This window comes from Chiloscyllium punctatum, chromosome 49 (assembly GCF_047496795.1).
Source record: "Chiloscyllium punctatum isolate Juve2018m chromosome 49, sChiPun1.3, whole genome shotgun sequence".
Taxonomy (NCBI): domain Eukaryota; kingdom Metazoa; phylum Chordata; class Chondrichthyes; order Orectolobiformes; family Hemiscylliidae; genus Chiloscyllium; species Chiloscyllium punctatum.
In genome coordinates, this window is record NC_092787.1 from 31,243,194 (window position 1) to 31,255,051 (window position 11,858).

General features: G+C 69.5%; 1 protein-coding gene across 7 annotated transcripts in view; it reads left to right on the forward strand.

Moving 5' to 3' along the window:
* Positions 1-11,858, forward strand: part of vav2 (vav 2 guanine nucleotide exchange factor) — a 190,432-nt gene that overhangs the window by 139,158 nt on the left and 39,416 nt on the right. For all 7 annotated transcript variants that reach the window (XR_011956135.1, XM_072566125.1, XM_072566126.1 and 4 more), the window contains one exon: positions 2,450-2,524. Coding sequence is in view for 6 of the 7 variants with exons in the window: in XM_072566125.1 (XP_072422226.1) it covers positions 2,450-2,524 (75 nt within the window). In the remaining variant the exon portion in view is untranslated. The remainder of the gene's footprint in view (positions 1-2,449; positions 2,525-11,858) is intronic.

An 11,858-nucleotide genomic window follows, 5' to 3' on the forward strand; every position in this document is an offset into this window, starting at 1 on the left:
TCGTTCTCATCATTCTCATATTTCTCACATACGCATAAAATGCCTTGGGGTTATCCTTGATCCTACCCGCCAAAGATTTTTCATGCCCTCTCTTAGCTCTCCTAATCCCTTTCTTCAGCTCCCTCCTGGCTATCCTGTATCCCTCCAATGCTCTGTCTGAACCTTGTTTCCTCAGCTTCATGTAAACCTCCTTCTTCCTCTTTACTAGATATTCAACCTCCCTCGTCAACCAAGGTTCCCTCACACGACCATCTCTTTCCTGCCTGACAGTTACATACATATCAAGGACACGTCGTATCTGTTTCTTGAAAAAGTTCCACATTTCAACGACATCCTTCCCTGACAGCCTATGCTCCCAATTTATGCTCCTCAGATCCTGTCTTGCAGCATCATATCTACCCTTCCCCCCATTGTAAAACCTACCCTGTTGCACGCACCTATCTCTCTCCATAGCCAAGGTGAAAGTCACAGAATTGTGGTCACCATCACCAAAATGCTCACCCACTAACAAGCCCATCACTTGTCCCGGTTCGTTACCAGGTACCAAATCCAAAATGGTCAGACTATCTACATACTGAGTTCGAAAAGCTTCCTGGACACACTGCACAAACACCGCCCCGTCCAATCTACTTGATCTAAAGAGCTTCCAATCAATATTTGGGAAGTTGAAGTCGCCCATGACTACGACCCTGTGACTTCTGCACCTTTCCAAAATCTGTTTCCCAATCTGTTTCTCCACATCTCTGCTGCTATTGGGGGGCCTACAGTAAACACCCAACAAGGTGACTGCTCCTTTCCCATTTCTGACTTCAGCCCATACTACCTCCAAAGGCAGATCCCCCTCGAACTGCCTTTCTGCAGCCGTTATACCATTTCTAATTAGCAACGCCACCCCCCTCTCCTTTTTTACCCCCCCCACTCTTACTGAAACATCTGTAACCAGGAACCTCCAACAGCCATTCCTGTCCCTCATCTATCCACGTTTCCGTGATGGCCACAACATCGTAGTCCCAAGTACTGTTCCACGCCTTAAGTTCACCCACCTTATTTCTGGTACTCCTTGCGTTGAAGTATACACACTTGAACCCATCTCTGTGTCCGCAAATATTCCCTGTCAGTGCTACCTTCTCCACAGCCTCCCTACAGTCTTGGACATCCTGACAAACAGCTAACCTACTTGCTGGACTACAAGTCCGGATCCCACCCCCCTGCCAAATTAGTTTAAACCCCCCCCGAAGAGTGCTAGCAAACCTACCTCCCACAATATTGGTGCCCTTCTGGTTCAGGTGCAACCCGTCCTGCTTGTACAGGTCCCACCTTCCCCAGAATGCAGTCCAGTTGTCCAAATACCTGAAGCCCTCCCTCCTACACCATCCTTGCAGCCACGTGTTCAACTGCACTCTCTCCCTATTCCTTGCCTCACTGTCACGTGGCACCGGCAACAACCCAGAGATGACGACTCTGTCCGTCCTAGCTTTTAGCTTCCAGCCTAACTCCCTGAGCTCTTGAATGACCTCCCCACCCCTCTTCCTACCTATATCGTTGGTGCCAATGTGTACCACGACTTCTGGCTGCACACCCTCCCCCTTAAGGATTCCGAAGACACGGTCCGAGATGTGTCTCGGGAGGCAACAAACCAACTGAGAGTCTCGCCCATGTCCTCAGAACCGCCTGTCTGTCCCTCTAACTATAGAGTCTCCTATAACTAGCGCTCTCCTCCTCTCCCCCTTTCCCTTCTGGGCCTCAGAGCCGGACCTTGTGCCAGAGACCCGGTCACTGCAGCTTACCCCTGCTAGGCCGTCCCCCCCAACAGTATCCAAAGCGGTATACTTATTGTTGGGGGGAATGACCGCAGGGGATCCCTGCACTGCCTGCTTCCTCCCCTTCCCACCTCTAACTGTTACCCAGCTACCTCTGTTCTCTGGCGTAACTATGTCCCTGTAGCTTCCATCTATCTCAGCCTGTCGAATAATCCTCAGTTCGTCCAACTCCAGCTCCAGTTCCCTAACGCAGTCTGTGAGGAGCTGGAGCTGGCTGTACTTCCTGCAGATGAAGGCAGTAGGGGCATCGGTGGTCACCCCTACCTCAAACATCCTGCAGGAGGAACATTCCACTGCCTGCGCTGCCATTACTCTACACTTAGTCTCCAAAACAAGAACACCAAGTAGCTTACCTTATTTTTAGGTTAGAGGAGGAGGGAGGGTGGGAGACACTACACGTGTAGTGTCTTGGGTTCCTTCTCCACTCAAATAACAATCACTTACCTTCCCGACCGGCTCTGCGCTCCGACTTCACTTCCGCCCAGCTCCCGCTGCTCTCTGCTGCAAATAAAATCCCCTGAGTTTGAGGAGCTTGAATCCTGGTGTGTCAAAGTGGTGATGGATGGGGATATCATTGGGTAGCACTGCGTGATAACAGCTACCACTAAAACTGTTTATCCTTGCTCCAGGGGAAGGTCAGTCAAACCAAGCGCTCTGGTTGGTTCCCAGGCTCCTATGTGAAGCCCTGTCCGGTGGACTCGCGGGTAAGTGAGTGCAGGATGAGGAGGGTGTGTGGGAGGTGGGGTGGGGGTGTCAGGGTATGGGGGGGGGGTGTGTGTGTGGGGGTGTCAGGGTGTGGGGGGGTATGTAGGGGTGTCAGGGTGTGGGGGGGGTGTCAGGGTGTGGGGGGTGTGTGTGGGGGGGTGTCAGGGTGTGGGGGGGGTGTGTGTGGGGGTGTCAGGGTGTGGGGGGGGTGTGTGTGGGGGTGTCAGGGTGTGGGGGGGGTGTGTGTGGGGGGGGGGGGGGTGTGGGGGGCAGGGGGTGGGGGGGTGTGTGGGGGGGGGGGGTGGGGGTGGGGGGGGGGCAGGGTGTGGGGGGGGGGGTGGGGGTGGGGGGGGTGTGGGGTGGGGGGGGGTGGGGGTGGGGGGGGGGGTGGGTGTGGGGGGGGCAGGGTGTGGGGGGGGGGGTGGCGGGGGGGGGGGGGGTGGGGGGGGGGGCAGGGTGTGGGGGGGGTGGGTGGGGGGGGTCAGGGTGGGGGGGGGGGTGTGTGGGGGGGGGGGGTGTGGGGGTGGGGGGGGGGGGGGGGGGTGGGGTGGGGGGGGGGGTGTGGGGGGGGGGGGGGTGGGGGGGGGGGGGGTGGGGGGGGGGTGGGGGGGGGGGGGGGGGTGGGGGGGGGGGTGGGGGGGCAGGGGGTGGGGGGGTGGGGGGGGGGGGGGCTGGGTGGGGGGGGGGTGGGTGTGGGGGTGTCAGGGTGTGGGGGGGGGTGTGGGGGGGGGGTCAGGGGGGGGGGGGGGTGTGGGTGGGGGGGTCAGGGTGGGGGGGGGGGTGGGGTGTGGGGGGGGTGGGGGGTGGGGGGGGTGTGGGGGGGGGGTGTGGGGGGGGGGGGGGTGGGGGGTGGGGGGGGGGGGGGGGGTGTGGGGGGGGGGGGTGTGGGGGTGGGGGGGGTGTGGGTGTGGGGGTGTCAGGGTGTGGGGGGGGGTGTGGGGTGGGGGGGTGGTGGGGGTGTGGGGGGGTGTCAGGGGGTGGGGGGGTGTGTGGGGGGGGTGTGGGTGTGGGGGGGGTGTGGGTGTGGGGGGGGGTGTGGGGGGTGTGGGGGGGTGAGGGTGTGGGGGGGTGTGGGGGTGGGGGGGGGGGTGTGGGGGTGGGGGGGGTGTGGGGGGGGGGTGGGGGGGGGTGGGGGTGTGGGGGGGTGGGGTGTGGGGGGGGGGGGTGGGGGGGGTGTGGGTGGGGGGGGTGGGGTGTGGGGGGGGTGGGTGTGGGGGGGGTGGGTGTGGGGGGTGGGTGTGGGGGGGGGTGGTGGGGTGGTGGGGGGGGGGTGTGTGTGGGGGGTGTCAGGGGTGTGGGGGGTGTGTGTGTGGGGGGTGTGTGTGTGGGGGGTGTGTGGGTGTGGGGGGTGTGGGTGTGGGGGGTGTGGGTGTGGGGGTGTCAGGGTGTGGGGGGGGGTGTGTGTGTGGGGTGTCAGGGTGTGGGGGGGGTGTGGGTGTGTGGGGGGTGTCAGGGTGTGGGGGGGTGTGTGTGGGGGGTGTCAGGGTGTGGGGGGGGTGTGTGTGGGGGGTGTCAGGGTGTGGGGGGGGTGTGTGTGGGGGGTGTCAGGGTGTGGGGGGGGTGGGTGTGGGGGGGTGGGGTGGGGGGTGTCAGGGTGTGGGGGGGTGTGTGTGGGGGTGTGGGGTGTGGGGGTGTCAGGGGTGTGGGGGGGGTGTCGGTGTGGGGGGTGTGTGTGGGGGTGTCAGGGTGTGGGGGGGGGTGTGTGTGTGGGGGTGTCAGGGTGTGGGGGGGGTGTGTGGGGGGTGTCAGGGTGTGGGGGGGTGTGTGTGGGGGTGTCAGGGTGTGGGGGGGGTGTGGTGTGGGGGTGTCAGGGTGTGGGGGGGTGTGTGGGGGGTGTCAGGGTGTGGGGGGTGTGTGTGGGGGTGTGGTGTGTGGGGGGGGGTGGGTGTGGGGGGGGGGTGGGGTGTGTGTGGGGGTGTCAGGGTGTGGGGGGGGTGTGTGGTGGGGGGTGTCAGGGTGTGGGGGGGGGTGGGGGGTGTGGGGGGGGGTGTGTGTGGGGGTGTCAGGGTGTGGGGGGTGTGTGGGGGGGGTGTGTGTGGGGGGTGTCAGGGTGTGGGGGGGGTGGTGTGTGGGGGGTGTCAGGTGTGGGGGGGGTGTGTGTGTGGGGGTGTCAGGGTGTGGGGGGGGGTGTGTGTGGGGGGTGTCAGGGTGTGGGGGGGGGTGTGTGGGGGGTGGGTGTGGGGGGGTGTGTGTGGGGGTGTCAGGGTGTGGGGGGGGGTGTGTGTGGGGGTGTCAGGGTGTGGGGGGGGGTGTGTGTGGGGGGTGTCAGGGTGTGGGGGGGGTGTGTGTGGGGGTGTCAGGGTGTGGGGGGGTGTGTGTGGGGGGTGTCAGGGTGTGGGGGGGGTGTGTGTGGGGGTGTCAGGGTGTGGGGGGGTGTGTGTGGGGGTGTCAGGGTGTGGGGGGGGGGTGTGTGGGGGTGTCAGGGTGTGGGGGGGTGTGTGTGGGGGTGTCAGGGTGTGGGGGGGGTGTGTGGGGGTGTCAGGGGGGGGGGTGTGTGTGGGGGTGTCAGGGTGTGGGGGGGGGTGTGTGTGGGGGTGTCAGGGTGTGGGGGGGTGGTGTGGGGGGTGTCGGGTGTGGGGGGGGGTGTGTGTGGGGGGTGTCAGGTGTGGGGGGGTGTGGGGGTGTGGGGGGGTGTGTGTGGGGGGTGTCAGGGTGTGGGGGGGGGTGTGTGGGGGTCAGGGTGGGGGGGGTGTGTGGGGGGTGTCAGGGTGTGGGGGGGGTGTGTGTGGGGGTGTCAGGGTGTGGGGGGGGTGTGGGGGGGGTGTGTGGGGGGTGTCAGGGTGTGGGGGGGGTGTGTGTGGGGGTGTCAGGGTGTGGGGGGGTGTGTGTGGGGGTGTCAGGGTGTGGGGGGGGGTGTGTGTGGGGGGTGTCAGGGTGTGGGGGGGGGTGTGTGTGGGGGGTGTCAGGGTGTGGGGGGTGTGGGTGTGGGGGGTGTCGGGTGTGGGGGGTGTGTGGGTGTGGGGGGTGTCAGGGTGTGGGGGGTGTGGGTGTGGGGGGGGGTGTGTGTGGGGTGTCAGGGTGTGGGGGGGGTGTGTGTGGGGGTGTCAGGGTGTGGGGGGGGGTGTGTGTGGGGGTGTCAGGGTGTGGGGGGGGGGTGTGTGTGGGGGTGTCAGGGTGTGGGGGGGGTGTGTGGGGGGGTGTCAGGGTGTGGGGGGGGTGTGTGGGGGGTGTCAGGGTGTGGGGGGGGTGTGTGGGGGGGTGTCAGGGTGTGGGGGGGGTGTGGGGGGGTGTGTGGGGGGGTGTCAGGGTGTGGGGGGGGTGTGTGGGGGTGTCAGGGTGTGGGGGGGGTGTGTGGGGGGGGGGGGTGTCAGGGGTGGGGGGGGGTGTGTGGGGGGTGTCAGGGTGTGGGGGGGGTGTGTGTGGGGGTGTCAGGGTGTGGGGGGGGGTGTGTGGGGGGGGTGTGTGTGGGGGGTGTCAGGGTGTGGGGGGGGTGTGTGGGGGGGTGTCAGGGTGTGGGGGGGGGTGTGTGGGGGGTGTCAGGGTGTGGGGGGGGTGTGTGGGGGGTGTCAGGGGTGTGGGGGGGGGTGTGTGGGGGGGTGTCAGGGTGTGGGGGGGGTGTGTGGGGGGTGTCAGGGTGTGGGGGGGGGTGTGTGGGGGGTGTCAGGGTGTGGGGGGGGGTGTGTGGGGGGGGTGTCAGGGTGTGGGGGGGGTGTGTGGGGGGTGTCAGGGTGTGGGGGGGGTGTGTGGGGGGGTGTCAGGGTGTGGGGGGGGGTGGTGGTGGGGGGGGTGTCAGGGGTGTGGGGGGGGTGTGTGGGGGGGTGTCAGGGTGTGGGGGGGGTGTGTGGGGGGGTGTCAGGGTGTGGGGGGGTGTGTGGGGGGGTGTCAGGGTGTGGGGGGGGTGTGTGGGGGGGTGTCAGGGTGTGGGGGGGGTGTGTGGGGGGGTGTCAGGGTGTGGGGGGGTGTGTGGGGGGGTGTCAGGGTGTGGGGGGGTGTGTGGGGGGGGTAGGGTGTGGGGGGGGTGTGGGGGTGGGGGCAGGGTGTGGGGGGGGTGTGGGGGGGTGGCAGGGTGTGGGGGGGTGTGGGGGGGGGGGTGTGGGGGGGGTGGGGGGGGTGTGTGGGGGGTGTCAGGGTGTGGGGGGGTGTGTGGGGGGGTGTCAGGGTGTGGGGGGGTGTGTGGGGGGGTGTCAGGGTGTGGGGGGGTGTGTGTGGGGGGTGTCAGGGTGTGGGGGGGGTGTGTGGGGGGGTGTGGTGGGGGTGGTCAGGGGTGTGGGGGGGGTGTGTGGGGGGGTGTCAGGGTGTGGGGGGGGTGTGTGGGGGTGTGGCAGGGTGTGGGGGGGGTGTGGTGGGGGGTGTCAGGGTGTGGGGGGGTGGTGGGGGGGGTGGCTGGGGTGGGGGGGGGGTGTGGGGGGGGTGGCTGGGGGGGGGGGGGTGTGGGGGGGGGTGGTGGGGGGGGGTGGGGGGGTGTCAGGGTGTGGGGGGGGGTGTGTGGGGGGGTGTCAGGGTGTGGGGGGGGTGGTGGGGGGGTGGGGGGGGGGGGTGTGGGGGGGGTGGGTGGGGGGGGGGGGTGGGGGGGGGGGGTGTGGGGGGGTGTCGGGGTGGGGGGGGGGGGGGGGGGGGGGTGTGGGGGGGGGCAGGGGGGGGGGGGTGGGGGGGGGGTGTGTGGGGGGGGTGTCAGGGTGTGGGGGGGGTGTGTGGGGGGGTGTCAGGGTGTGGGGGGGGTGTGTGGGGGGGTGTCAGGGTGTGGGGGGGGGGTGTGTGGGGGGGTGTCAGGGTGTGGGGGGGGTGTGTGGGGGGTGTCAGGGGGTGGGGGGGGGTGTGTGGGGGGTGTCAGGGTGTGGGGGGGGGTGTGTGGGGGGGTGTCAGGGTGTGGGGGGGGGTGTGTGGGGGGGTGTCAGGGTGTGGGGGGGGTGTGTGGGGGGGTGTCAGGGTGTGGGGGGGGTGTGTGGGGGGGTGTCAGGGTGTGGGGGGGGGGTGTGGGGGGGTGTCAGGGTGTGGGGGGGGTGTGTGGGGGGTGTCAGGGTGTGGGGGGGGTGTGTGGGGGGGTGTCAGGGTGTGGGGGGGGTGTGTGGGGGGGGTGTCAGGGTGTGGGGGGGGGTGTGTGTGGGGGGGTGTCAGGGTGTGGGGGGGGGTGTGTGGGGGGGGTGTCAGGGTGTGGGGGGGGGTGTGTGGGGGGGTGTCAGGGTGGGGGGGGTGTGTGGGGGGGTGTCAGGGTGTGGGGGGGGTGTGTGGGGGGGTGTCAGGGTGTGGGGGGGGTGTGTGGGGGGGGTGTCAGGGTGTGGGGGGGGGTGTGTGGGGGGGTGTCAGGGTGTGGGGGGGGGTGTGTGGGGGGTGTCAGGGTGTGGGGGGGGGTGTGTGGGGGGGTGTCAGGGTGTGGGGGGTGTGTGTGGGGGTGTCAGGGTGTGGGGGGGGGTGTGTGGGGGGGTGTCAGGGTGTGGGGGGGGTGTGTGGGGGGTGTCAGGGGTGTGGGGGGGGTGTGTGGGGGGGTGTCAGGGTGTGGGGGGGGTGTGTGGGGGGGTGTCAGGTGTGGGGGGGGTGTGTGGGGGGTGTCAGGGTGTGGGGGGGTGTGTGGGGGGGTGTCAGGGTGTGGGGGGGGTGTGTGGGGGGTGTCAGGGTGTGGTGGGGGGGTGTGTGGGGGGTGTCGTGGGGGTGTGGTGGGGGGGTGTGGGGGGGGGGGTGTCAGGGTGTGGGGGGGGTGGTGTGTGGGGGGTGTCAGGGTGGGGGGGGTGGTGGGGGGGGGTGTGTGTGGGGGTGTCAGGGTGTGGGGGGGTGTGTGGGGGGGGTGTGTGTGGGGGTGTCAGGGTGTGGGGGGGGTGTGTGGGGGGGTGTCAGGGTGTGGGGGGGGGGGTGTGTGGGGGGGTGTCAGGGTGTGGGGGGGGTGTGTGGGGGGGTGTCAGGGTGTGGGGGGGGGGGTGTGGGGGGGTGTCAGGGTGGGGGGGGTGTGTGTGGGGGGTGTCAGGGTGTGGGGGGGGTGTGTGGGGGGTGTCAGGGTGTGGGGGGGGTGTGTGGGGGGGTGTCAGGGGTGTGGGGGGGGTGTGTGGGGGGGGTGTCAGGGTGTGGGGGGGGGTGTGTGGGGGGGTGTCAGGGTGTGGGGGGGTGTGTGGGGGGGTGTGCAGGGTGTGGGGGGGGGGTGTGTGGGGGGGTGTCAGGGTGTGGGGGGGGTGTGTGTGGGGGTGTCAGGGTGTGGGGGGGGGGTGTGGGGGGGGTGCTGGTGTGGGGGTGTCAGGGTGTGGGGGGGGCTGTGTGGGGGGGGTGTGTGTGGGGGGTGTCAGGGTGTGGGGGGGGTGTGTGGGGGGGTGTCAGGGTGTGGGGGGTGTGTGTGTGGGGGTGTGGTGTGTGGGGTGTGGTGTGGGGGGGGGTGTGTGTGGGGGGGTGTCAGGGTGTGGGGGGGTGTGTGTGTGGGGGTGTCAGGGTGTGGGGGGGGGTGTGGGGGGTGGGGGGGTGGGGGTGTGGGGGGGTGTCAGGGTGTGGGGGGGGGGTGTGTGGGGGGGTGTCAGGGTGTGGGGGGGGGGTGTGTGTGGGGGGGTGGTCAGGGTGTGGGGGGGGGTGTGTGGGGGTGTCAGGGTGTGGGGGGGGTGTGTGTGGGGGTGTCAGGGTGTGGGGGGGGGTGTGTGGGGGTGGGTGGGGGGGGGTGTCAGGGTGTGGGGGGGGTGTGTGTGGGGGTGTCAGGGTGTGGGGGGGGGTGTGTGTGGGGGGTGTCAGGGTGTGGGGGGTGTGGGGTGGGGGGGTGTGTGTGGGGGGGTGTCAGGGTGTGGGGGGGGTGTGTGTGGGGGTGTCAGGGTGTGGGGGGGTGTGTGTGGGGGGTGTCAGGGTGTGGGGGGGGTGTGTGTGGGGGTGTCAGGGTGTGGGGGGGGGTGTGTGGGGGGTGTCAGGGTGTGGGGGGGGGGTGTGTGGGGGTGTCAGGGTGTGGGGGGGTGGGTGTGTGGGGGTGTCAGGGTGTGGGGGGTGTGTGTGGGGGTGTCAGGGTGTGGGGGGGGGGTGTGTGGGGGGGTGTCAGGGTGTGGGGGGGGTGTGTGTGGGGGTGTCAGGGTGTGGGGGGGGTGTGTGTGGGGGTGTCAGGGTGTGGGTGTGTGTGGGGTGGCAGGGGGGGGGGGTGTGTGGGGGGGTGTCAGGGTGTGGGGGGGTGTGTGTGGGGGGGTGTCAGGGTGTGGGGGGTGTGTGGGGGTGTCAGGTGTGGGGTGTCAGGGTGTGGGGGGGTGTGTGGGGGGGTGTGGGGGGTGTCAGGGTGTGGGGGGGTGTGTGTGGGGGGTGTCAGGGTGTGGGGGGGGTGGGTGTGTGGGGGGTGTCAGGGTGTGGGGGGGGTGTGTGTGGGGGTGTCAGGGTGTGGGGGGGTGTGTGTGGGGGGTGGCAGGGTGTGGGGGGGTGTGTGTGGGGGGTGTCAGGGTGTGGGGGGGGTGGGGTGGGTGGGGGGTGTCAGGGTGTGGGGGGGTGTGTGTGGGGGTGTCAGGGTGTGGGGGGGGTGTGTGTGGGGGTGTCAGGGTGGGGGGGGTGTGGGTGTGGGGGGTGTGTGTGGGGGGTCAGGTGTGGGGGGGGGTGTGTGTGGGGGGTGTCAGGGTGTGGGGGGGGTGTGTGTGGGGGGTGTCAGGGTGTGGGGGGGTGTGTGTGGGGGTGTCAGGGTGTGGGGGGGGTGTGTGGGGGGGTGTCAGGGTGTGGGGGGGGTGTGTGTGGGGGTGTCAGGGTGTGGGGGGGGTGTGTGGGGGGGTGTCAGGGTGTGGGGGGGGTGTGTGGGGGGGTGTCAGGGTGTGGGGGGGGGTGTGGGGGTGTGTGGGGGGTGTGGGGGGTGGGGGGGGTGTGGGGGGTGTGGGGGTGTGGGGGTGTGGGGGGGTGTGTGTGGGGGTGTCAGGGTGTGGGGGGGGTGTGGGGGTGTAGGGTGTGGGGGGGTGTGGTGTGGGGGGTGTCAGGGTGTGGGGGGGGTGTGTGTGGGGGTGTCAGGGTGTGGGGGGGGTGTGTGTGGGGGGTGTCAGGGTGTGGGGGGGGTGTGTGTGGGGGGTGTCAGGGTGTGGGGGGGGTGTGTGTGGGGGGTGTCAGGGTGTGGGGGGGTGTGTGTGGGGGGGTGTCAGGGTGTGGGGGGGGTGTGTGGGGGGGTGTCAGGGTGTGGGGGGGTGTGTGTGGGGGGTGTCAGGGTGTGGGGGGTCGGTGTGGGGGGGTGTGTGGGGGGTGTCAGGGTGTGGGGGGGTGTGTGTGGGGGTGTCAGGTGTGGGGGGGGTGTGTGGGGGGTGTCAGGGTGTGGGGGGGTGTGTGTGGGGGGTGTCAGGGTGTGGGGGGGTGTGTGTGGGGGTGTCAGGGTGTGGGGGGGGTGTGTGGGGGGGTGTCAGGGTGTGGGGGGGGTGTGTGTGGGGGGTGTCAGGGTGTGGGGGGTGTGTGTGGGGGGTGTCAGGGTGTGGGGGGGTGTGTGTGGGGGGTGTCAGGGTGTGGGGGGGTGTGTGTGGGGGTGTCAGGGTGTGGGGGGGGTGTGTGGGGGGTGTCAGGGTGTGGGGGGGGTGTGTGTGGGGGTGTCAGGGTGTGGGGGGGGTGTGTGTGGGGTGTCAGGGTGTGGGGGGGTGTGTGTGGGGGTGTCAGGGTGTGGGGGGGTGTGTGTGGGGGTGTCAGGGTGTGGGGGGGGTGTGTGTGGGGGTGTCAGGGTGTGGGGGGTGTGTGGGGGGTGTCAGGGTGTGGGGGGTGTCGTGTGTGGGGGGTGTAGTGTGGGGGTGTCAGGGTGTGGGGGGTGTGTGTGGGGGTGTCAGGGTGTGGGGGGGGTGTGTGTGGGGGTGTCAGGGTGTGGGGGGTGTGTGTGGGGGGTGTCAGGGTGTGGGGGGGTGTGTGGGGGGTGTCAGGGTGTGGGGGGGTGTGTGTGGGGGTGTCAGGGTGTGGGGGGGTGTGTGGGGGGTGTCAGGGTGTGGGGGGGGTGTGTGTGGGGGTGTCAGGGTGTGGGGGGGTGTGTGTGGGGGGGTGTCAGGGTGTGGGGGGGGTGTGTGGGGGGGTGTGTGTGTGGGGGTGTCAGGGTGTGGGGGGGGTGTCAGGGTGTGGGGGGGGTGTCAGGGTGTGGGGGGTGTGAGGGGTGTGGGGGGTGTGTGGGGGGGGTGTGTGTGGGGGTGTCAGGGTGTGGGGGGGTGTGTGTGGGGGTGTCAGGGTGTGTGGGGGTGTCAGGGTGTGGGGGGGGGTGTGTGTGTGGGGGGTGTGTGTGTGGGGTGGGGTGTGTGTGGGGGTGTCAGGGTGTGGGGGGGTGTGTGTGTGGGGTGTCAGGGTGTGGGGGGTGTGTGGGGGGGTGTGTGTGGGGGTGTCAGGGTGTGGGGGTGTGGGGGGGTGTGTGGGGGTGTCAGGGTGGGTGGGGGGGGTGTGTGTGGGGGGTGTCAGGTGTGGGGGGGTGTGTGTGGGGTGTCAGGGTGTGGGGGGGTTGTGTGGGGGTGTCAGGGTGTG